General features: G+C 40.2%; 1 protein-coding gene and 1 pseudogene across 5 annotated transcripts in view; one reads left to right on the top strand and one right to left on the bottom strand.

Moving 5' to 3' along the window:
* The window catches only part of LOC105483373 (prickle planar cell polarity protein 2), a 354,334-nt gene that overhangs the window by 268,115 nt on the left and 62,450 nt on the right, over positions 1 to 23,769 (top strand). For all 5 annotated transcript variants that reach the window (XM_011744213.3, XM_011744205.3, XM_011744225.3 and 2 more), the window contains one exon: positions 21,723 to 21,836. In XM_011744213.3, coding sequence (XP_011742515.2) covers positions 21,723 to 21,836 — 114 coding nt within the window. The remainder of the gene's footprint in view (positions 1 to 21,722; positions 21,837 to 23,769) is intronic.
* Positions 9,435 to 10,186, bottom strand: LOC112427023 (thioredoxin-dependent peroxide reductase, mitochondrial pseudogene; annotated as a pseudogene).

The following is a 23,769-nucleotide window of genomic DNA, read 5'->3' as shown; positions in this document are numbered from 1 at the left end:
TTGGAGCCTGAGACAGGAGGATAGCTTGAGTGATCGCTTGAGTCTAGGAGTTTGAAACCAGCCTGGGCAGCATAGCAAGGTTCCATCTCAATTTTTTTTTTTAAATCAGTCAGTCAGTGATGTGGGCCTGTAGCCCCAGCCATTCAGGAGGCTGAAGCATGCACATTGCTCAGGAGTTCAAGGTTGCAGTGAGCTGTAATAGCACCATTGCATTCCAGCTGGATGACAGAGCAAGGCCCGGTGTCTTAAAAAAATAAAATTAAAATAACTAAACATAAGTAAAAGACAAAGTTCTGCTGAAATATGGTCAGTGGGACCATTTACTGTGGTCTTTCTTAAGCACAGTAATTAAGAGCCATGGCTGTGATATCAGACGCAGCTGGGACCTGATCCAGCTCTGCCACTGTCCAGCTATATTTATGATGGGAGCAAGTTGTTTTACCTTGTTGAGGTCATTCTTTCTCATCTATAAAATGAAGACAGTAATATTTCCTGCCTTGCAGAGGACTTAATCAGTACCTGGCATTTCAAGAAATGTGTATCTTTCCAGACTAGAATGGCCAATTGTTTTGAAAACACTTTTCTTGGTAAGGCCTGTCTGGGGAAACAAGACTGAGATCTAAGTCTGAAGTTCTTGTCCATAGATGTTGGGGGCAAGAATTACAGCATCCTAAGATATAAGCATAAGCAAAACAAGACAGAGCAGAAATTCTTAAGCCCAAACCTTGGATTTAATATTTAAGAAAACAGTCTCAGAGAACATACATGACTTGCTCATTGTCGCATAGGGCCAGTGCTTACGGAGCAGTTAATATTCCACTCTTCCCCTATGACATCAGGGGGAAATACCTAAGGAATGTAGATTGGGAAGATACACAGAAAAGACAACATTCAAGTGCAGAAAGAGTCATGAATCAGAAGTTTGTTTTCAGACAGCGATCAAGTGGCCTTGACCAAGTTTCTTTGCATCTTCTAGCTTCTATTTCCCATTTGGAATGTAAAGATGTGAAATATTTTTTTCCATTATAAAGTAAAAATAAACATGGCAATGTTTCCAAATTGTTAGAAGAAAGATGGTAGCGTTCATGAACAATAATTACTGTTGCTATGATATACTCTATAGTTTTCATGTTTGCCTTTTTGGTCTATCAATGCCAAATGAAGGCAACTTAAAATCTTTCTCTGTAATTATAGATTTGTTTTTCCTTATATTTCTGTTTTTGCTTTATGTATTTGAGGCTATGTTTTTTGGTGCCTACAAGTTATGGTATATAATATGTAACATAACCTATGGTTATACTATAGTTTTGATAGATTATTATTTTGTAACATTCGTTATAAATAAATGTGTTATTTATTTTTTATTTTAACATGAAATTACTTTTAAAAAGTTTATGAACAGCTACATAATATTTTTCAGAAATAGAAGTTGTGAAGTGGTGGCCATTGTAAAAGTGGTCAATAAACTGTATCACCAATAATTGTGAAATGAGTAAGGATCTATTAATTATAATATCCCTTATATCCCACCTAATTTTATTTGTTCAAATTCTGGTTTGTATAATACTAACATTGCATACTAGCTTTCTTTTGGTGAGTAACTGCAAGACTATGCTTTTCTATTCTTTTATTTTAAGTCTCTTCTTATGGTTTTAAGTGGGGCTCTGCAAGCAGCACATGATGGATATTGCATTCCTATTATTCCAAACTGATAATCCATCTTTTAATTGATGGGTGTGATACATTCAAATTTATTATGATAACTTACATAATCATTCTTACCACTTTATTTGCTATCTTTTTTCCTCTGCTTTTTTCTGTTTTCTTGGGTTCTATTTTTTTAAATGAAGCCTTTCCAGTTTTCTTCATTTTCCTTTGCTTGGTGGAGTATATTTCTATTCTTAGAGTGGTTATCCACCATTTCTTAACATCCAGCCACACTGTATCCTTGTCTTAGTCTGTTAGCCACTTGTCTTAGTCTGTTTTGTGCTGCTATAACAGAATACCTGAGACAGGGTAATTTATAAAGAACAGAAATTTATCCTCTCACAATTCCAGAGGCTGAAATGTTCAGGATCAAGGCACCAGCATCTGGTGAGGGCTTTCTTGCTGCATCCTCAGGTGGTGAAAGGTGAAAGGGCAAAAGGCGGAATGTGTCCCCACATGGCAGAAGAGCAGAAGAGATGAACACACTCCAGCAAGTCCTTTTTTTTTTTTTTTCTTCCCTGAGACAAAGTTTTACTCTGTCACCCAGGCCAGAGTGCAGTGGTTCATTCACAGCTCACTGTAGCTTCAACCTCCCTGCACTCAGCTGATCCTCCATCCTCCCACCTCAGCCTCCCAGGTAAGTGAGACTACAGATGCACACAACCATTCCCAGCTAATTTTTATATTTTTTGTAAAGACAGTTTCACCATGTTGCCCAGGCTGGTCTCTAACACCCAGACTCAAAGGATCTTCCACTTTGTCCTCCCAGAGTGCTGAGATTATAGGTGTGAGGGACCACCACCACGACAGGCCACAAGTCCTCTTTATGGCAGCATTAATCTATTCCAAACAACTTCCAAAAGGTCCCATCTCCCAACACTGTTGCATTGGTGAATCAGTTTCCAACACATGAATTTGGGGGGACGCATTCAGACCATAGGACCACTCTTCAAATACCCAAGCTTCCTCCCACCTCATGCCTTTGCACTTGTTGTGCTTTCCTCCTTTGTTCACTTTTAACAAAGCTTCAGTTATTCAGTGTTTTTGTCTTCCTTGTTAATATGATAGTGATCTTACGTGACATACTTTTTAGTACCGCATCTTAGATTACCCATGAAAGATTTTTCTTCCCATCTTGATTAGCCTGCATCTCAATATACTTCTGAACCAATTCACCAGACCTTGGGTTCATATTCACTCAAGCCAAAGTAAAATATAATTTTGGGTAGTTTCTCTTTAAAACAAAAATCATGTGAATACTAAGAATGTTAAGATCATTTTATGCCTGTTATTTTTCACACATCTTTGCTCCCTTCACTTAACACATAACAACGGATTCTGAAACTCCCATTTTCAAAGGTTACTTCCTAAACATGTGGTAGAAAAGTTAAGGTTGATTTTTTTTCTTTTCAATTCATTTTCTGCCTAGTTTCAAAAAGGGTCTAGAAGAGCTGTCAGTATAATAACTAAAACAAGGTGAAAGCATGCTATAGGCAACAAAGAGAAACGAGATAATTATAATAGATAACAAAACTAAAGGGCACTAGTAGAGTGGAGCACTGTTGTTAGCTAACCACCTAACAATATCTCCCGTTTTAGATGAAGACTGTGATAGCATGAGGATGAGCATTGTTTTAGACTGGATGTCGGGACTGTCGGGATGTGGAAAGGTGCCTGCCAGAACTGTTTTTTTGGGTCTGAGCCTCATTGATACTGAGTGCTTGTCTCTCACAATTGTTAGCTAATACCTTTCGTTGCTTCTCGTGCCGTCGTGAGCCAGGAAGAGGTACTATATAAAGTGAATTCTATAATCTGTAAAATACAATAAAGTGAATGGCCTGAGACTAATAATTCAGAAGCTATAACTTGCCCAATTATCAGTGGTGATTTGTTTCCTAGGTCTTCTCAATGAAAATGCTACACGCAACTGAGTTCCCAGATCATTTCATTTGTTATAGATTCTAATGGCTGGGGCCAGCATCTTCCCTGTGATCCTTAATTGTCTTATTAAAAACAGAAGGAAAGTTGCTTATGAAAGGACTTAAATGTAAATGTAGATACATTGTCTGACTCATTTTCTCCCCATTGATTTTCACCATAATTTCAGAGAAGTTTACCACAGAAAAACATTTGTTCCCAACACGTAATAAAAATCACTCTCGGCTGGGTGGTGGCTCACGCCTGTAATCCTGGCACTTTGGGAGGCCAAGATGGGTGGATCACCTGAGGGGAGGAATTTGAGACCAGCTTGGCCAACATGGTGAAACCCCATCTCTACTAAAAATATAAAAATTAGTCGGATGTAGTGGCACGTGCCTGTAATCCCAGCTACTCAGCAGGCTGAGGCAGGAGAATCACCTGGACCTAGGAGGTGGAGGTTGCAGTGAGGAGAGATAGTGCCACTCCAGCCTAGGTGACAGAGTAAGACTCTATCTAAAAAAAAAAAAAAAAAAAGCTCTCAAATTGTCAAATTCATAGGTACTGAAAGGAAAATGGTGGTTTCCAAGGGCTTAAGGGGGAGGAGAATGGGAAGTGAGTGGTTAATGAGTACAGAGTTTCAGTATGGGAAGATAAAAGTAGTTCTGGAGATGGATAGTGGTAGTGGTTGCACAACAATGTGAATGTATTTAATGCTGCTAAAAAATGGTAAAAAATGCTAAATTTTATATTCTGTATATTTTACCACAAAATAAATAAACACATACATACATAAAATAACTCTCAGGAGTTGGAGCAGTCCCTTCAAGGACCACATGGCCTTTGTTGGGGACCAACCTGGGCACATTAACTTCTCTTGCACAGACCAAAGGGAAAACAAATTCACCAAGCCTGAGTTAGTTCCCATAATCCTCATTGTGTAACATACACACATAACATTCAAAGTATGCACATTACTCAATAATGCAGTTGATTTCTGCCTTCTTTGGAGTTTAAACTGATCCATGTGGCTTTCATGATTAAGCAGCCACTCTGGCCTGTTTAGTATTTAAGGTTTTAGCAGGAATTGCAAGCTTGAAGAATGAACTACACTGTTCATTGATTCATCAAATACATAGGACAGATGTAATCCTTTGACTAGTTTGTGGAGACAGTGGGGTGAAATGGATAGAGAATGAGCTTTGAAGTCAGACCTAAATTTAAATCCTGGCTCAGCCCTTTACTCCTTGATGATCAAATGGTTTATACTTTTGTTGATCCACATTTTTCATGATTCTCTATTTGCAAATGTGCCCACTTGCCAAAATTTATTTGTAACCCCAAAATCAATACTTGCAGCAGCACTTTCATGGTCATTTGCAGACTTTACTTGTAACCTCAAAATCAATACTTGCAGCACTCTCATGGTCATTAACAGGCATACACAGAGGGATAAAAAATTTGAATTGCCCAATGTATACATGGCCAGCTGGGGTAGAACAGCTAATTCTATGCTTTCTTATTCCAGCTCACAGACTGAATAAACAAGTGGTCTATTTAGGGCCACTTTTTTGCATCTTATGCTTTTTGTTGGTTATTTCACTGTTTAAAATAGCCCCAAGCATAGTGAAGTGCCATCTAGTGTTTCTAAAAGCAAGAAGGCTGTGATGTGCTTGATGGAGAAAATATGTATGTTAGGCCAGGCACGGTGGCTCACACCTGTAATCCCAGCACTTTGGGAGGCCAAGACAGGCGGATCACCTGACGTTGGGAGTTCGAGTCCAGCCTGACAAACATGGAGAAACCCCATCTCTACTAAAAATACAAAATTAGCCAGGCATGGTGGTACACGCCTGTAATCCCAGCTACTCGGGAGGCTGAGGCAGGAGAATCACCTGAACCTGGGAGGCGAAGGTTGTGGTGAGTCAAGATCGTGCCATTGTACTCCAGCCTGGCTGACAAGAGCAAAACTCAGTCTCAAAAAAAAGAAAGAAAGAAAGAAAATATGTATGTTAGATAATCTTCAGTTGAGCATGAGTTATAGTGCTGTTGGGCATGAGTTATAGTGCTGTTGGCCATAAGTTAAATGTTAATGAATCAACAATACATATTAAGTAAGTTGCCCTTAAACAGAAACACACATGAAACAAGGTTATGGATTAATTGGTTAACAAAAATGTTGGGACCAGAGGCTCACAGGAACCTAACCCCATATTTCTCCTAGGAGGAATGTTTAGTATACAGAAATTCAGTGTTTGCTGTGATTTTATAGCACATAACTGCCACAAATAAAGAGAATCACTTGTGTTTACCTTTGCAAAATGTAATATCCTGCTTACATAGTACTCCATTCTTTCCGTGCTGTGGCAGGGATTAAGGCTATTTACAAATGGTTGGTTCCCTCTTCTTCCAGGCACAAAGGGGGAATGTACTTTCTCAGTCCCTTTAAAGTTAGGCATGTCCATGAGACTTGCTTTCACCAATGAAATGTGAACAGAAGTCACATGTATTATATCCAGGAAAAAGCTTTTCACTGCTAGTGTTCAGTTCCAACCATCCTTTTCTCTGCTGCCAGCCTCATGGAGGCATATCTCCATACAGAGCCCCCATTACCTGGGTCTCTGCCTACCTATAGGAGGATACAGTGTGAGACAGAAATAAAATCATGGTATAGATAAGGGTTTAAGATGCAGAATATATAAAGAACAACTACAGTTCAACAAGAAGACAACTCAGTTAGAAGGTGACTGAAGGACTTGAATCAACATCTCTCCAAAGACGATATACAATTGGCTGATAAGCACATGGAAAGATGTCCAACATCATTAGTCATTAATATAATGCAAATCAAAACCACAATGAGATACTGCTTCACACCTACTAAGATGGTTATAATTTCAAAAACTGGAAAATAAATGGTAAGGATGTGGAGAAACTGGAATTTCTGTGCATTGCTGGTGGGAATGTCAAATGGTGCAGCCACTTTGGAGCGCTGTTTGGCAGTTTCTCTAAAAGCTAAACAGAATTACCGTATCATCCAGCAATTCCACTCCTAAGTATATATGCAACATAATTGAAAGCAGAGATTCAAACATAATTGTACACCAATGTTCACTGAAGTATTATTCACAGTAGTCAAAAGGTAAAAACAACTCAAGTTCTGTCAACAGATAAAATGGATAAACAAAATGTGGTATATACATGCAGTGAAGTAATAGCCACAAGCAAAGCTCTGATACATGCTACAACAGAAATTAGCCTTGGAAACATTATACTAGGTGAAATAAGCAGACACAAAGGACAAACATTGCATGATTCCACTTATATGAAGTATCTAGACTAGGCAAATTCATAGAGATAGATAGTAAATTAGAGGTTACCAGGGGCTGAGGGGAGGAGAAATGGAGAATTATTATTATTTGGTATAGAGTTTCTGTTTAACATGATGAAAAAGTTTTGTGATGAGATAGTGGTGATGATTGCATGACATTGTGAATGTACCCAGTGCCACTGAATTGTATACTTAAAAATGGTTAAAATGAGGCCAGGGTGGCTCATGCCTATAATCCCAACACTTTGGGAGGCTGAGGCGAGTGGATCACCGGAGGTCAGGAGTTCGAGACCAGCCTGGCCAACATGGCGAGACCCTGTGTCTACTAAAAATACAAAAGACCAGCCGGGTGTGGTGGTGAGGGCCTGTAATCCCAGCTACTCGGGAGGCTGAGGCAGGAGAATCACTTGAACCCGGGAGACGGAGGTTGCAGTGAGCCGAGATCACGCCGTTGCACTCCAACCTGGGCAACAAGAGTGAAACTCCATCTCGAAAAGAAAAAAAAGAAGGTTAAAATGGCATATCTTGTGATATGTATGCCACAATAAAATTTTTTAATTAAAAAACACTGCAGTATGAAACTAGTGATATTTTGGTGGTGGTTGACATATTGTGGCATACTCTAGCTCATCCAAACCAAACCTTCTTTCCTGTCTGTTTCTCTAAAGTGGCGTAACATAGGCCCTCTGGGATTTTATGGCTATATGCAAACTATAACCTGCAGGCCAAGGTCTTACCTTCACTGATCTTTTGACATTTTGGAACAGGAAAGACCAAATTCTCACAATTGCTTTTATGATTCATTTGAAACTTAGTGGGCAAGGCAAGTTACTCAGACAGAAAGTAGCCATGGTAGTGAGAAATATATCCTTTATAATGTATAAGTGATTTCCTTGGTTTTCATATTTTCTGGTTGTTTCTCAATCATTTATTTAATATGCAGAAATGAAACTGCCTTAAACGAACTGACTTGAAACAAAGTTACCTGTATTTTAAAATGGGTTTCCAGCAATGTCCTGTGATCAGCAAGCTCCGGTCTCTTGCAAAAAGAATTCTTTCTTTGGATTATAGCATGTCATTATGAATCACCTTGGACACTTGAAAACTTGAATTGGTCCTAGAATTTCTTCTGTCTTTGCTTTCTAAACTTTATTCAAACTGGCTTTGCATAACCCTGTGAAACTAATAATAATAATAGAGGGGGGTAATGGACTGATTATGTTATATGTGGAGGGCAGAATCAAAAACAATGATTTAAAATGCACAGAAAAGATACCATGTAGGACACTCCTAAGGACTCCACATAAGAAAGAGATAACTCAAAATTCAGATATTCTTTGGACAGATTTCTTGGTGTCACCCAGTATTAGCATCTCCTCCTTTCCTACTAATGGAACCTGATTGTATTCTGGGCAGCAGTATGCCCTACTAAGGACCATGTTTCCTGGCTTCCCTTGCAGCTAGTCCTATCCAAGGGATTCTAAATAGGAGGTTAGTACTTCTAGTAAAACTCTTTAAATGTTGTTCATCCAACTGCCTCTTACCCTTACCCACCTTCTTACCTGGAAAGTGAATGTGATGGTTGAGACTCCAGTAGGCATTTTGCAATCTTGAGCACAGAGGTCACTAACATATGGGATGGTGGGTGCAGAAAGACAGGAAGAGCCTAGATGCTTCATGGTTTTTATAAAATGCCAAACCAGTCCTAGACCTCTATTCTTAGGTCATGATTACTAGCAACCCAAAGCAATTCTAACTTCTAGTTTTGTTGTTATTTTTAATAATAATAAAACTGATCTGACAATTATGTGCATCCTTGTAGTTCACAGTGTATTTTCATCCTTTTGTCACTTTATTTTAAAATGTGTTTATTTTTATTATATTTTATATTGAACACCAACAAAGAAAATAATTGTAATAATTTCAAAATGCAATACCTGGATATAATAAATATCCTGTATAAACAATGACACCAGTCAGTATCTAGAAATGTATGTAGATGTAATGAACAAAATGACTAAACTATAAATCTAAGATAACTTAAAGCTATGATCTTTGTTAATTTAAAAAAATTCAGTTTCATATGAAGAAATTCAGGAAGAAAATTTCAGGACCCTTGATCAGAAGCTTTCAGTGCTCATTATACTACTTTGGTGTAGACAGATATTCAAATAAGGCTAAAAAAGAAGAGTGTTTCCGTTGAGGACATGATCTAAGAAATAAGTGAACTAGTGTTCTGTAGAAACTAACTAGCTAGCCATCAGGATATTTCCACTAAAGGACTCCTTATACTAGCAACTAACCATGTTGAAAAAACCTTAGCCAGTATTACAAAAACAAAACATTTAGAGTAGTATTTATGAACACAAACATAATAGGTTCCTTGCCTTCTACAAATAATCATCTTTGAAATGCTAAAAGCAGGTTCCAACTGGGGTTTCTATCTGCGGTGAGAAGGTGCAGATACACATGGGGTGATCTACTGATTGACTTTCTCAAAGTATTCTTTGGAAACAGTTTGATTTTACTTAATTTTAGGAGGCTCTAGTGTCCAGTTTGCTGGGCAGACTTCTCCGTGGGTGTTTTACAAACTGGAATGCCTTTACCAAGCAGAGGGTCTCTTCCATGCTTTAGCCCACTGGGAGGTCATTGACACTCAAATGCTTGATGACTTCATGGGGGTCAATTATGAAGACTCCTCTTAGTGCAAACCAGGACCTTCTACCAGCACACCGTAATCTCGGGAAATGTGTTTAGTTAAATCTGACAAAAGTGTGATGCTCATGTGGCCCAAACCACCATCCTTTCTTGGTATATTTATCCAAACAAGATGGCCAAAGTGGGAATCCACTGAGACTGCAACAACTTCACAGTTCACATTGTAAAATTCATTGTCTTTATCACTAAAAGCAAGAAATTGTTGTGAACACACAAAAGTGAGATCCAAAGGATAGAAGAAAAGCACCAAACATTTCCCGTTATTATCATCAAGGCTGAGATCTTTGAACTCTCCATTGACAAAGGCTGTACCTTTAAAATAGAGTGACAGCAAGGGCATGGTATGAGGAAACTTGTGCCAAAGGCAAATTCTGCTCAACCAGAATCAGACCACAGTATGTTTGTCAAGCATGTTTTCCCCAGAAGCCACAGGCCTAAGGACTACAGAGACAGGATGGTGCGCACATGTCGGGCAACCAAAGCCAGGAACAGCCTTCCCACAGCAGCCACCATCTTTAGTGCATGCAGGAGCCATCTTTTCATCACTTTAAATCCTCACAATAACTCTATGAGATGAATACAATTATTCTAGTCCTAGAGATAAGGACACTGAAGTCCAGAGAAGGTAGTTAACTTGGCCAAAGTTGCCCACTTAGAATTTGTCATGGTTAGGACTCAAACATTCAACGTCTAATGCAGTTTCTTTCTCCTACACTGTAAGTAAATATTAACTTAGTTGATACTGGAGTAGCTATTCCCAAAGTGGAGAATCTTTTTTTTTTCCTCTATTAAGTATAAGAATCACTAACTTACTAGAACACAGTTTGATAACAACATGCTAGCATAAAAAAGGAGTTTCATTAAGGTTTGGGCGGGGGTTTCGTTGTTGTTTTTCTTCTTCATGGGGAACTACACTGTGTTTAACTCATCCTCTTTACTTTGAGAAAACAGAACACCCGCCAATACATAAATAATTGTGAGTGTTCATCAGTTCTTATTATTCCTGGGAGTTTAGAAAGAAAACAGGAAGGGAGAAAAGAAAAGGGTACTGTAGAGAAAGGGCAAAATTCTGGGGATTTGGAAAAGACTGGGAGACAGAAGAGCTGTGACTACTCTGAAGTATGTGTCAGCTGAAATAGACAACTTGGCTTAATGTGTGATTTGCTGGGACTGTTGAAGACAGAGTTGGGCAACAGATAAGTTGTCATCATACTCTTTGAAGTGCTCTTTAGCTGTTTAATCTCCTTTACAGCTCTTCTACTGCTCTTTTTACTTTTTGAAAGAGAATTTGCCAAGGATACTGACCATTTAAGCTTCTGACAGTGATAAGCTAGAGCCGGCCTCATACTGCCTTGCAAGAGCCAATTGGTCAGTTTTCAGGAATTTTGTAAATCAGTTGTTAAATACAGCCATTATGAAAATTTAATGATATAAACTTATAATTAAATAAATTACATTTTTTAAAGATGATAAATACTTGAAATTCATCACTTCCTAATTCTTTTATCCTGTTCCACTGTTATCTATATTCTTGAGACTGTTTTGCCTGTTATATGTGTATGGCGGGAGTGCTGTGTGATGCTATGTGTATCTCTTCCCAATTCCACATCCAGTGACGTCACATTGGTAGCTTGAATGTGGGGTTCATAGTGGGATCACATACCCCATGGAAATTGGCAAATGCTACAAATCAGTGCCTAACTTATTTTTTATTGAATCTTTGTACTGTTTTTGTCTACCTCTTATGGTTTTTGCATTATTTTAACTTTGTATTGTAGTCATTTGTCTACTTGTCTTATACCCTCTGCCGAATGTAACCTCTTTCCACCTAGGGGTGGTTTCTCATTGATGTGTGTGTTCTTTTTCCACAAGCACTCAACAATTCCTTACACTTGTGTATCACAGATAACATAACAGAATAGCATAGACTGAGTGGCTTAAACAACAGAAATTTATTTTCTCACAGTGCTGGAGTCCAAAAGTCAAGGTCAAGGTGTCAGCAGGGTTGATTTCTGGTGAGGCTTTTCTTCCTGGCTTGCAGATGCTTTTCTCTGTGCATGCTCCTGCTTATCTCTTCCTCTTCTTACAAGGACTCCAATCTTATTGAATAGGGTCCCAGCCTTATGACCTCATTTAACCTTAATTACCTCCTTAAAGGCCCTATCTGCAAATATAGTCACATATAGGGGTTAGGGATTTGATATGTGAATCATAGGGGGTACACAATTCTGTTTATAACATAGACATTTATGAATTATGCATTAGACTGCTTCAAAGCCAAGAAATATAGAGCCTTCAGCCTGTTGCTCTCTATTTATTAGTTACATGATATCATTTCAGCCTCTTATTAATGCTTCAAGGTAGATATTATTGTCCCCATTTTACAGATGGAGATATTAACTTTCTATAAGAGATAAAATAACATGCCCAACTACATGCAGATGGTAAGTGTTACATCCAGTATTGGAACCCAAACAATCTGACTCCAGAGTCCAAACATGTAACCCCTATAAGAAAATGCTGTCCTGTTTTTTTCATACTTGTATATGTGTATATTTTATCTAAAGGCAGTATTGAAACTGTTGTGAAATAAAGTTGGCAACTGTTGGGGAATTTTTAGTAGGGCATATATGCAAATGTGTAAACAATCTGCAAAGGGTGTTTTGGTAAAATTGGGATAAGGGAGTCTATTTAAGTGTAACTTAAGTAGAAAATGTTCAAACCCCAAGTTCTTCCATTTCTGCAACCTTTTCTATAAGACAAGATAAAATAAATGTCGGATAATAAATGTCAGATAATGCTCCAAACTAAATGGAAAGTATTTTCTAACAAAACATTGACATTTAATATTCTAAATAAAATAATAAACTAACAGTGTTAGAAAGAGTGGGCATGTGAGAGCTAACAGGCATAGGAGCAAAGCAACTCATGTGACTTTGAATTGTAGTACCAGCTTAGGGCATAACATAATTATTTTCCTTAATTTGTTCAAACAAAGTTAACTCAACTTGAAAGAAATTATCTGGCTTCAAATACAAATGGGTGTCACTTTTGTTGCTTCTTCTGAAATAAACAGTACATTGACAGTTATTCCATGCATCCTTTACTTAGCATCTCCTCCACCCACCCCACAGCACTAATCTTTGGTGAAAAAGCAAATGCTTTGATGGAATGAAGGAGAAGCTTAATGAGTTTTACGCAGGTTCCTCTTGAAACCTCACTTGTGTATTCTGTTGCTGTATGTGTCTGTCTAGATCCTCTAATAACCCAGACAGCTAGAAAGGTAAGGTTTGAATACAGAATGCATCCATTCAAAAAACACTTATTGAGTATCTAGTACATGCCAGACCCTCTTCTGGGGGTATACAGCAAACACAGTCCTAAGTACTCACATTCTAGAGGGAAGAGAAAGACAATAAACAAATACATCATTTGTCAGCAACCGATAAGTTCTTTGACAAAAAGCAGACTAAGAGTTTATCAGTTTCAGCACTGTTGGCATTTTGATGGGGATCATTTGCTGTGGGGGCTGACCCACGCATTGTAGGAAGTTTGGCAGCATCCCTGGACTCTACCCACTATATATGCCAATAGCGGCTCCCTCTCCAAGTTGCAATAACAGAAAATGTCTGTAGACGTTGTCAAATATCTCTTGGAGGATATTGTTACCCCCAGTTGAGAAGCACTGGGTTGGAGGATAGGGGATAGAGGTGCTAATTTATTAGGATAGTCAAGGAAGGCAGCTAAGGTAGCCATTGAGCAAAGACTGGAAGAAAGGAGGATGACACCATGCAAATATCTGGGGGAAGAACCTTTCAGGCAGAGGGAATGGCTGGTGTACAGGCCATGAGGTGAAATGAACAGCAAGGAGGTCATTGTGAGCAAAAGACCTGAACAAAAGGAATATGGTAAGAGACACAGTCTGCCAGGTTGTAAGGAGGCAGGGTCATGGTGCTATATGGAAGACTTTGGCTTTGCATCATAGAGGCATGAGAGATAATCCAGGGTTGTTGTTTTGGGGGGTTTTGAGGTTTGTTTGTTTGTTTGTTTTGAGATAGAATCTCACTCTGTCACCCAGGCTGGAGTGCAGTGGCACATTCGCCACTCACTGCAGCCCCAACCTCCCAGGCTCAAGCGATCCTCCCAGCTCAGCCTCGAGAGTAGTGGGGACCACAGGTGTACACCACCACAGCCTGGCTGGTTTTTTTTTAATGTTTGTAGAGGCATGGTCTACCTTTGTTTCCCAGGCCAGTCTCGAACTCCTGGGCTCAAGCAATCATCCTGCCTTAGCCTCCCAAAGTTCTGGGGTTAGTTATGAGCCACTGCACCCAGACCATCCAGGGTTTTGAGCAGAGCAGTGACACACCCTGGTTTATATTCCAATAGAGTTGTTATTGCTGCTGAATAGAGACTCAACTGCAGAGGCCCAAAGGTGAAAGCCGGGTCCAGAAGCAGCCACAGCAATAGTTCAGGTGAGCACTTAGTCATAGCTAGACTGGTCCTGCAGGGATGGTGGAAAATGACTGGATTCTGGATATGTTTTGAACCTACATTCAACAAGAATCCCTGTTGAATTAGACATCAAGTGTGAACAAAAGAAAGGAGTCTTTGAAAGATTCTTCTTTGAAAATACTGCAAATGAGCTTTTATTTCTGATTTTGATCCTAATCCTAGGGGAGTTTAACATGATGGAGACATTGTTTAGGCATTAGGCATTAGACTGTTGTTTCCTAAATTGCTTCCTGAGTAAACCAATTAAAATTATAATGTGGGCCTCCAGGAGAAAAGGGAAGGAGCCAAACTTGGTACAATTTCACCTCTTAAATGCCACTTAATAGCACTTTTCTCCTATTGCTTGGGTAATGAAATTCTGGCAAATAGGGGCAAAATGAACACAGGGGCCCTCACGAGCAGCCCATCCCTATTTGCTCACAGCTGTAATGCTACCTGATGGTCCTCTAGGTTCCCATTTGGGAACCACTGTGTACTTTTTTAAAGACCACCACGTGCAGCAGATTCAGGCAGCATCTTTCCCTTCTCTGTACAACCTGCCTTCTGAGATGCTCAGGTGCATTTTAGATATTACCTCCCCAAATTGAGGTAGATTAAACAAGGTTCCAAGCTTCTCAAACTGCAGGTGAGGGGAAACGTGAAATAAAGGCTCAGCGTTTGAATTAGTCCCTGGGTTAAGTTGGATTTTATAAAACCTTCCGAATGTATCAGCTCATATCTGAGATTACACTTCAGGAGGGTTGGCCTTGACCTTGTGGTTGTGTTTGGCTTTTCCTTAAACTAGTGTTTCTCCTGGTATGGTCTGAGGTGTTTGTTAAGAGTGCACAGTTCTGGCCTCCTTTTCAGACCCAGAGGGATGAAAATGGCAATCATCTTTAATAAAGGTCTCAGATGATTCTAAAGTATGCTACTGTTTGAAAACCACTGCTGTATCATTTAGGAATTGCATTCACTTCCTAGCGACAGAGACTGTAAATAAAGAAATAGTTTATTTCTCTCACTCAGAAGTTCAGAGAAAGGCAATTCAGGGTTGGTCTGGTGGCTCCATGGTATAAAAATTTTTTAAAAAAATTTTAAGTCCAGGCTCATAACTTTCTGTCCTACTATCCTCAGGTTACAGCTTCCATTCCCATTTGTAAAGTTACTTCATGGCACAAGATGGCTGCTGGAGCTCTAGCCATTGCATTTACATTCCAGACAGGAAGCAGGAAGAAGGGGGAATGGGCAAAAAAAGGTCTTGGCTAACAACTGCCTAGCCTCCTTTAAAAGAGTCTCCCAGAAGTCACACCCTTCCATGTCATTGGCCGGAATATATAAGGCCACATGTAGCTACTAAGGAGCTGCAGAAATATTTATTCTTAGCTGAGTATATTGATGCTCTCAGTAAAATGGGGATGTTGTTAAGGAAGAAAAAAAATGGATATGGGTGGGAAAACTGCCACAACTCCCTTATACCACCATGCCATGGTGTTGTGGAAAGACTGTGTAATTTGGAGATTTTTCACATACTGTCTGTTCATTTTGGCTTTACTTGGGAGCTGTGTGTTGGTTATGTTCTGGAGAATACCGAAGAAAAATGTGTTCATTGTTTCTGTGGTCAGCCAGGCAGACCTATTGGAAATCTACTGTATCTGGGTATGGTTTGGTTTTTTTCTTCCTTCTTTCCCATCCATCTGCCAGTCTCTTCAGTCTCTTTTTTTCTTGATAAAGGAGAACAGAAGGAGAAGATGGGGAAGTCAAGCTCAAAAGTGGCTCTGTCACTTTATAACTATGTGATATTCAATCTGATGAGTATGAAATACCCACCTCCAGGGTGTGCAGAAGTTTCATGAAATACTGTATATAAAAACACTTCAAGCCCTAGGGTCACTCACTAAGTCAATAGTTCAATGACCGCTTCCTTCATTCAGATCAGGCTTGTCCAACCTGTGGTCCACAGGCTGCATACAGTCCAGGATGGCTTTGAATGTGGCCCAACACAAATTCATAAACTTTCTTAAAATATTATGAGATATTTTTGCCATTTTTAAGCTCATCAGCTATCATTAATGTTAGTGGGGTTTTTTTGTTTCTTTTTTGTTTTTTTGTTTGTTTGTTTTGTTTTTTGAGACAGAGTCTCCCTCTGTCGCCCAGGCTGGAGGGTGGTGACATGATCTCAGCTCACTGCAAGCTCTACCTCCCGGGTTCATGCCCTTCTCCTGCCTCAGCTTCCTGAGTAGGTGGGACTACAGGCACCCGCCGCTATGCCTGGCTAATTTTTTGTATATTTAGTAGAGATGGGGTCTCACCATGTTAGCCAGGATGGTCTCGATCTCCTGACCTTGTGATCCGCCCGCCTTGGCCTCCCAAAGTGCTGGGTTTACAGGCGTGAATGTTAGTGTATTTTATGTGTGGCTCAAGACAATTCTTCTTCCAATGTGGCACAGGGAAGCCAAAAGATTGGGCCCCCTCCCCATCTAGATGGTTAAGAACAATTGATTCTGAAATCGGCCAAGAAAGTCTAACTTCTCCTTTGTGGGTTCCTGCTTTAAGAAAATAAGGATACTTTTGATAAGGAAAATGTTGCCACCCAAAAATGTGAGCACTTTGCCCTTAGGATTTCTTGTTCTTGCCAGAGCTGGTGGAATCCCCTGCTGAATCATATATCTAGATGTAGAAGGAGACACCTGAAAAATTGGCTGAGATTCAACAAGTTCTCTTCCCTTTTCTGGGCCTTCTAGATCTCTTGAAGAAAATGGGAATCCTACCATTTGCCTGACAACTGCGTAAGGTTGGTTGGTGAGGGAAAACAGTAGAAAGCACTAAAACCCACAAAGTGTGGTCCCTGGACTAACAGCAGGACCTGAAGAGGAGTCAGAAATGCAAATATCCCCACCGCAGGCCTACTAAATTAGAAAGCTGTGTTTTAACAAGCCTTCCAGGTGATTCTGATGTAAGCTATAGTTTGAGAACCAGTGCTCTAAATAAAGTGCTTTGCACACTTCTTTTAAAAAAAAAAAAAAAGTCAGCTTACTTTTAGTACACTTTTCTCCCAAATTCGGAGTCGTTGCTTCTCCAGCCTCCATCTTTCTGCCCAGGCAGAAATGCTATCAAACGTGCAGTTCCTTCCAACAAACCTCATCTTTCCAGCTGGGCGAGGCTTTGCTTTGTAGACTTTATTTGCGCACTAACTAAAGCACTTGCGATCTGTCTGACACACACTGAAGTTGCTGCCAAACCTTTCCTGTTGCAGAGTCACACCTTAAATAAAGGCCTTCAGCTATTTCATTTTCATAAGCCAGTGTATTGTGTTCAAAATGCTTTTGTTTAGGGGAAAGTTACCTAGTATGATTTCACCGAGGGTGGAATCACAGGACACCTTTATCTGGGAATGTCTCAATGGAGCAAAGTCTCTAACACATTCAACAGATGTGCTTTTGAATAAATATGCTCAGTACACACAGAATGAAAAATACAGTTATCAGCATAATGGGTAATAGCTTGGTAATGATCATCATTGACAAAATTCTATTGGATTTGCTTATTTACTCCAAAAAATGAACAAGTGAAACATGTTTGGACTAAAATGAACAATCTGCAGGATTTTCAGGGATTGTGCCAAATTTTATTTTTGTAGTGCCAGAAAGTATACTCAGTATTTTCCCATTACCCTGGGTTCACTTGATGTTTGTTTTGGGCTATACAGTAGTTTTATTGTGGAGGATGCCAGAGGAAAATGCAGGCAGCATTCCTGTATCCAGCCAGATAATTCAGGAGAGCTGTTTCTCCCTCCCTCCTATCCATCTGTTAATCCCCTTTGCTCGATGAAAAATTTGGGAAGTCCAGCATCTAAACACCAGGAGGCGACACAAAGCTAACATTAGAGGGATGCGTTTTTCACCTGGGCTTCAATGGACTTTGAAGAGGATTGGAGGTCCTGAAAGGACTAACTTATTCTCCTTCCTCAGAGCAAGCCACATCACCTACCATGTGATATGGGAGTGATTTGGGAGGTTGTTAATTTATTAACTGATTTATTTTAGAAATGGGGCATCTTGCTATCTAGGTGAGTTCTTAAGTCATCTATCAAATTATTAGTTGCCTTGTGAGAAGATATTCTAGCATATTCTATATTTGAGGAATTACTGGAATAATTTTGAGTGGTTATCAGTAGGCTTGAATTATAAAAGGTGACAAAAGATGTCCAGGAAAGATAGAGCTGTGTTCCTAAAGAGTAGTCACTGCCTCTGTTGACTTCAGAATTCAGTCTTGAGGATGGATCTCAGCACACCAAGGGACTTATTTACTCCTAAGTTTCTCCAGAGTCCTCCGTCACTGCTGACTGCACCTTCACTCAGTCATGTCATGTTGGGATTCATTTATTCTCCAGTCTTCAAAGTATCGAATGTTTTTAATCTCATTTCTGGGTGTGGACGCTGCCCAAGACGGGGTAGTCAGGGTCCTCCTCTGGGGAATTTGGAATTGAGAAAAGTGAGTCACTCTAGGACAGGCTCTTGAACTGATGCTGTGCAAACTCAAGTGCCATGGGAAACCTGAACCTTTGAGAAGATGAGAAGCAGATCCGCAGGAAGAGAAGAGAGCAGAGGTAAGAGGACACTGGGCTCAGAGAGAACAGAAACTTGGTACAGTCACCTTCCGGTGGCATATTCTGTTTCCTCATGAGACCCTTTTATATACGTGGCTAAATTTCTGAAAAAACACACACATACACACACACACCCCTTTATAACACTTTGCCATTTTTCCCCTGAAATCAAACTAGTTTTAATACCATTGTATCCCTTGCAACCTATTTTTCTTGCTTTTATTAATGTAAGTGGCTTCAGGGTTTGGTCTCACTCTATAAGCCAGCAGTGTTGCTGCACATTCCAAAGCTGGCCTGATGCAGTGGCTCACACCTGTAATCCCAGCACTTTAGAAGGCCAAGGCAGGAGAATAGCTTGAGCCCAGGAGTTCAAGACCAGCCTGGTCAACATAGCAAGACCCTGTCTCTACAAAAAATTTTAAAAATTAGCCAGGCATGGTGGCATGCGCTAGTAGTTCCTGCTACTCTGAGGTGGGAAGAGTGCTTAAGCCCAGGAGGTCAAGGTTACAGTGACCATGATCACGCCACTGCACTCCAGCCTGGGTGGCAGAGTAAGACCTAGTCCAGGAAGCATCTGGATTGTTCCATTTAGAGTAGGCCAGGCTTGATAGTATAACTATCATCATGTATTCATGTTATTTATTTTTATTGAGAGCCACATGCTTGTGCCTACACTCTCATTTAATCATCTCAGTCTTATGATGGGTATTTTGAACAGTCATATAACTTGCTCAGGAACCCAGAGATGAGAAACAACAGAGCCTTGACTCGGGTCCAGATCTACCGGCTATGCCCTAGAGGGTGCAGGGAAGAGTCCAACTTGGGCCAGCCTTAGACGGTATCAGAAAGGGCTTGGTTCAAAGTACCAGTTCAGAAGGGCTCTCAGGCCTGACTGTGCTCTAGGCAATGGACAGGGGGTGTGTGAGTAATTAGAGGTGATTAAAAGGACGGTCAATGGAACTGCAACTAGACTCTGCATTTTCAAGTATCCATAGTAATTCATCTCATATTAGCAATTGTCCCTAATGTTCCATAATGACAATGGGAGTTGTGTGAATGATAAAGTAATGATGGAACAAGGCCTTTCTACAAGCAATCTTCTGATTTGGGAGTCAAAGCCCATTCCCCAAGACATGAGACTGGGCCTGCTTTTTTATACCTGGCCTTTGTCTGATGAGGCATATGGCACAGGGACTCTTCTGAGGATGGAACGCTGTGCAAGTCTCTAATAGGCAAATTGCCAGCTTCTAATCCCAAACTAGTGATCTGGGTTTTTACTTTTTCTCAGAGTACTGGTCAACAGTGAGCTGTCTTCAGAACCCGGCGCCATTCATTCCTGCCCCTGGGCATAGCTCTCTGCCAGCTGCCTATAGGAAGGGGCTTATACAGACCCTGCCTTTGGAAATCTAGCTAGTCTGGGACAAGAATTCTTTTTGTAATTGCCTCTGGGATTTGATTAAAAGGATGATAGGCACATGATAGTGAATGGTTACCATCATTAGTTATGAAAATAAAGATAGCTTTCACATTTTTTAAGGCCTTGTCATTACAAAGCCTTTTCACCCCCTCTTCTAACATTTATGACTTAGTTTCTGGAGATCAAAGTAGACAGAACTTTCGCAACTCTTCACCCCAGCATTCCCAAAACATGTGTTCATACCCACAGCTCCCTCAATGCAAAGGAATTAGACCAAGTTTAGACCAAGTTTGTAGAATGTAACAAAAAAAAAAATTTTTTTTTGAGACAGAGTCTTGCTCTGTCACCCAGGCTATGGTGTGTTCGAGCAATTCTCCTGCCTTAGTCTCCTGAGTAACTGGGATTACCGGCATGCGCCACCAGACCGGGCTAATTTTTGTACTTTTAGTAGAGACGAGGTTTCACCGTGTTGGTCAGGCTGGTCTCAAACTCCTGACCTCAGGTGAACCGCCCGCCTCAGCCTCCCAAGGTGCTGGGATTACAGGTGTGAGCCACCATGCCCGGCCAAATGATGACTTTCAGAGCCCCCAGTCTTCCATCTTGTCCGTTTGTTGAATGAATGCCTTGTTTCGCAAGAGGTGGTCATGCTGTTAAATAAGAGATACTTGAGAGTATTTTCCATGATGTCATCTGAGCTTGTGGGATTTTTTTTTTTTTTTTTTTTTTTTGCCTCTCCTATATAATAACATACCTTCTATATTAGCCAGTTTTTTCTTTCTCTAGTTTTGCGTGTGGCTGAATGGTGAAATGTCTATTTTCTTTTCTCAGGCAAAATTAGCTGCTTGGTGCTTTCCCCAGTTGTTGTTAGGGTTGAATGAGCCTCATAAAGTACAAGAATATGTCCTAACAGTCGTAAACAAGAATGTTCTAGGATGTGCAAAAATCCTCATGTTAATGACAATTTTTAATTACACGCTCTGCATCCCAGATTTAGTGAGTCTATTTCTGATGGATGTCAGCTGCTGCCTGCCTTACACAAGTCTCGAAACCTGGAGGGCTTTAAATGTAGGTGGAGGCTGAGGTACCTAGGGGTTTGCCAAGTGCCAAAGACTGGCTTTAACTCCATTGCTGAGGCAGGTGCTGACATATCCCTTTGGCTAGGGAGGCACGTCACATGCTGGAGACTAACAGAGAAAATGGTAAAGCCAGCTCTCAGGGGAGTCTGCCGAGAAAGCCCTACCCTCTGGTTCACCAGCATGTCTGCTGAATTCTCTGTTTCTAGGAAAATTTAATGGCTTTGTTTTTCCCTCACAGAGAGAGGGGAAAATCCCAGATATGGATGATTTGCCTGACTCTTGCTTTAAGGATGAATTTCTCTGCTTACCATAGGAAACTCGTCTGCTGTTGACTTTCATAAAGGTTCAGGACTGTGGAAGTCAGTTACATCCTGCTGGGGGAGTCATCTTCCCAGTAAGTGGGAATAGGCATGTGGTTTGAGTAACCGGCAAGTCATCTATATGCTTTCTGTCCTTCAGGTACACCAGTACTATAGCTGTCTCCCAGAAGAGAAAGTCCCTTATGTCAACAGTCCTGGAGAGAAACTGCGAATCAAGCAGCTACTACACCAGCTGCCGCCACATGACAATGAGGTAAGGGGCTAGAGGGGGCTTATGCAGAATTTTCTTAGTTCCTTCTGTGAATTGTTACCTTTTTCATAATCTGCCACCAATGAGATAGCCAAAGAAGAACTCTGGCCATTTATTTTAGGTTTTAGCTTCCTTAATTACAGCCAAAATAAACTGGCCGACAATTTACTTCTAGAGAGTATTACTAAAAAAGGAGAAACTCATTATAAACTGGATTGGCCTCTATGCCTGGCACTACTAGCTATTTGGGGGTAACCGGGGAGCACCAAAATTCAAAAGCTATGATTCCAAGTTTTCTTACTTGAAGAATATGCCCCGTGGGTTGCCCGTGTATGTTGGAGAGATGATTGAGATCCCCTGGACCACTTCAAGCCATGCAAAAACTCTGTGACTCTCTTGAATTTTTAGCATCATTTCATATTAAATGAGTGTGCAAATTTTCCACACTACACTGCAGGAGAAGTTATGTGTCCAGAATTGTAGTTCTGAACATCTGTGTTTTTGTCATGGTGAAGTCTGACTTGCCGAGGTTGTTCTTTGTACTCTTGAAAGTGTGGACTAGCAGACTGTCCTTTTTTCTGAACCCAGAAACATGGCACTGTAAATGGGCATCTCTTATCCTTGAAATCTGATTGCTCATAAAGAGAAATTTGTAGACATGATTTTAAAAGATCATTATGCTGGAAGGGAAATCAGTTTACATACTAGAAATTCATTTTTAGGTATCTGGTTTTTAAAAATAGTAGTCCTATGGAGCTGAACTGTCTGCTTGACTCTGACTGCATTTAAAACAAAAATGTAATTTTAAATGGATAGGAGAAATAACCCCTTTAGAGAGCTGGACACCAGCTTTCTACCAGCCCTCCCACCCACAAGCTGGATCCCAGCAGCTCCGTCCCAGAGGAAATGAGTGCTTTTCAGTCTTATTTCCCCACATTAGAATGAAAGGGGATAATTTGAGAGCCTCAAAAATAAATTTGAGTAAGCAGGACAAAAACTTTAAAACTGAAGCAGTTCCCTAGAAAGAGTGCTACAATCCTCTTTACTGCTGCTTATTTCAGACATCATAAAACAAATATAAATAATGCTTTCTCCTTTAAAGTTGAGAGCAAGCCTTGTAACCTGATGCCTGCTTAACTAATTTGGAAGTGAAAAATGCGGGTTTTTACAAGCAGGAAGGGTGTGCCTTCCTTTGAAAGCATGGCCCTAAAATGTCAGTGGTGTAACCATATATTCTGGGCTGTTCAGGTCACTGCAGTTCTCTCTGGGACATTTACATGAAGGTTTTTTTTTTTTTAAACACTTTTTATTTGATAGAGGGAAGCGATTGGCTCTTCTCTGATTGTAGTGGTTTGTTGTGTTTATGGTTAACTGTGCTTTTATGAAAAAAGACACCATTCAAATTACAATGTCCTGTTGGTGGGAATTGTGTGTGTGTGACCCAGTGGGCAGATTTAGCCTATTTGAAATGGCCCTTTTGAAGACAAAGGGTGATTGTGATTCTAAAGTAAATATTTGACCATTTTCTTTTTTGCACAGATAAGACAATTTTGATATACACAGCTGTCCTGGTTTTCAAATTAGGATGTGAGAGTCCTAGTACAAAGGTTTCCCTCTAACCATCTGTATAACAAATCATCCAAGCAATTCACTTAACCTTTCTGATGTCCAGATTACTCCGAAGTATGACAGGAGACGGGATTAGGACCATGTTTCCCAAAGTGTGGTATATATATATGTGACCCTGAGTGTTATGTGGACATGGCAGTAAATGAAATGAAACTACCTATTGAGAGAGTTACTGTCTTTTAAATTGTATTGTATTCCTTGTGATAGAGTAGTTGAATAATCAAGGAAGAAATTTCAATTTAGGTGCTAGCACGTGTCTCATATCTCTCTAACTCACACTGGCCTCCGCTTTTAAGTAGGAGCATCA

Source organism: Macaca nemestrina, chromosome 2, assembly GCF_043159975.1.
Source record: "Macaca nemestrina isolate mMacNem1 chromosome 2, mMacNem.hap1, whole genome shotgun sequence".
NCBI classification, from domain to species: Eukaryota; Metazoa; Chordata; class Mammalia; order Primates; family Cercopithecidae; genus Macaca; species Macaca nemestrina.
This window is presented reverse-complemented; position numbering and strand designations above follow the sequence as displayed.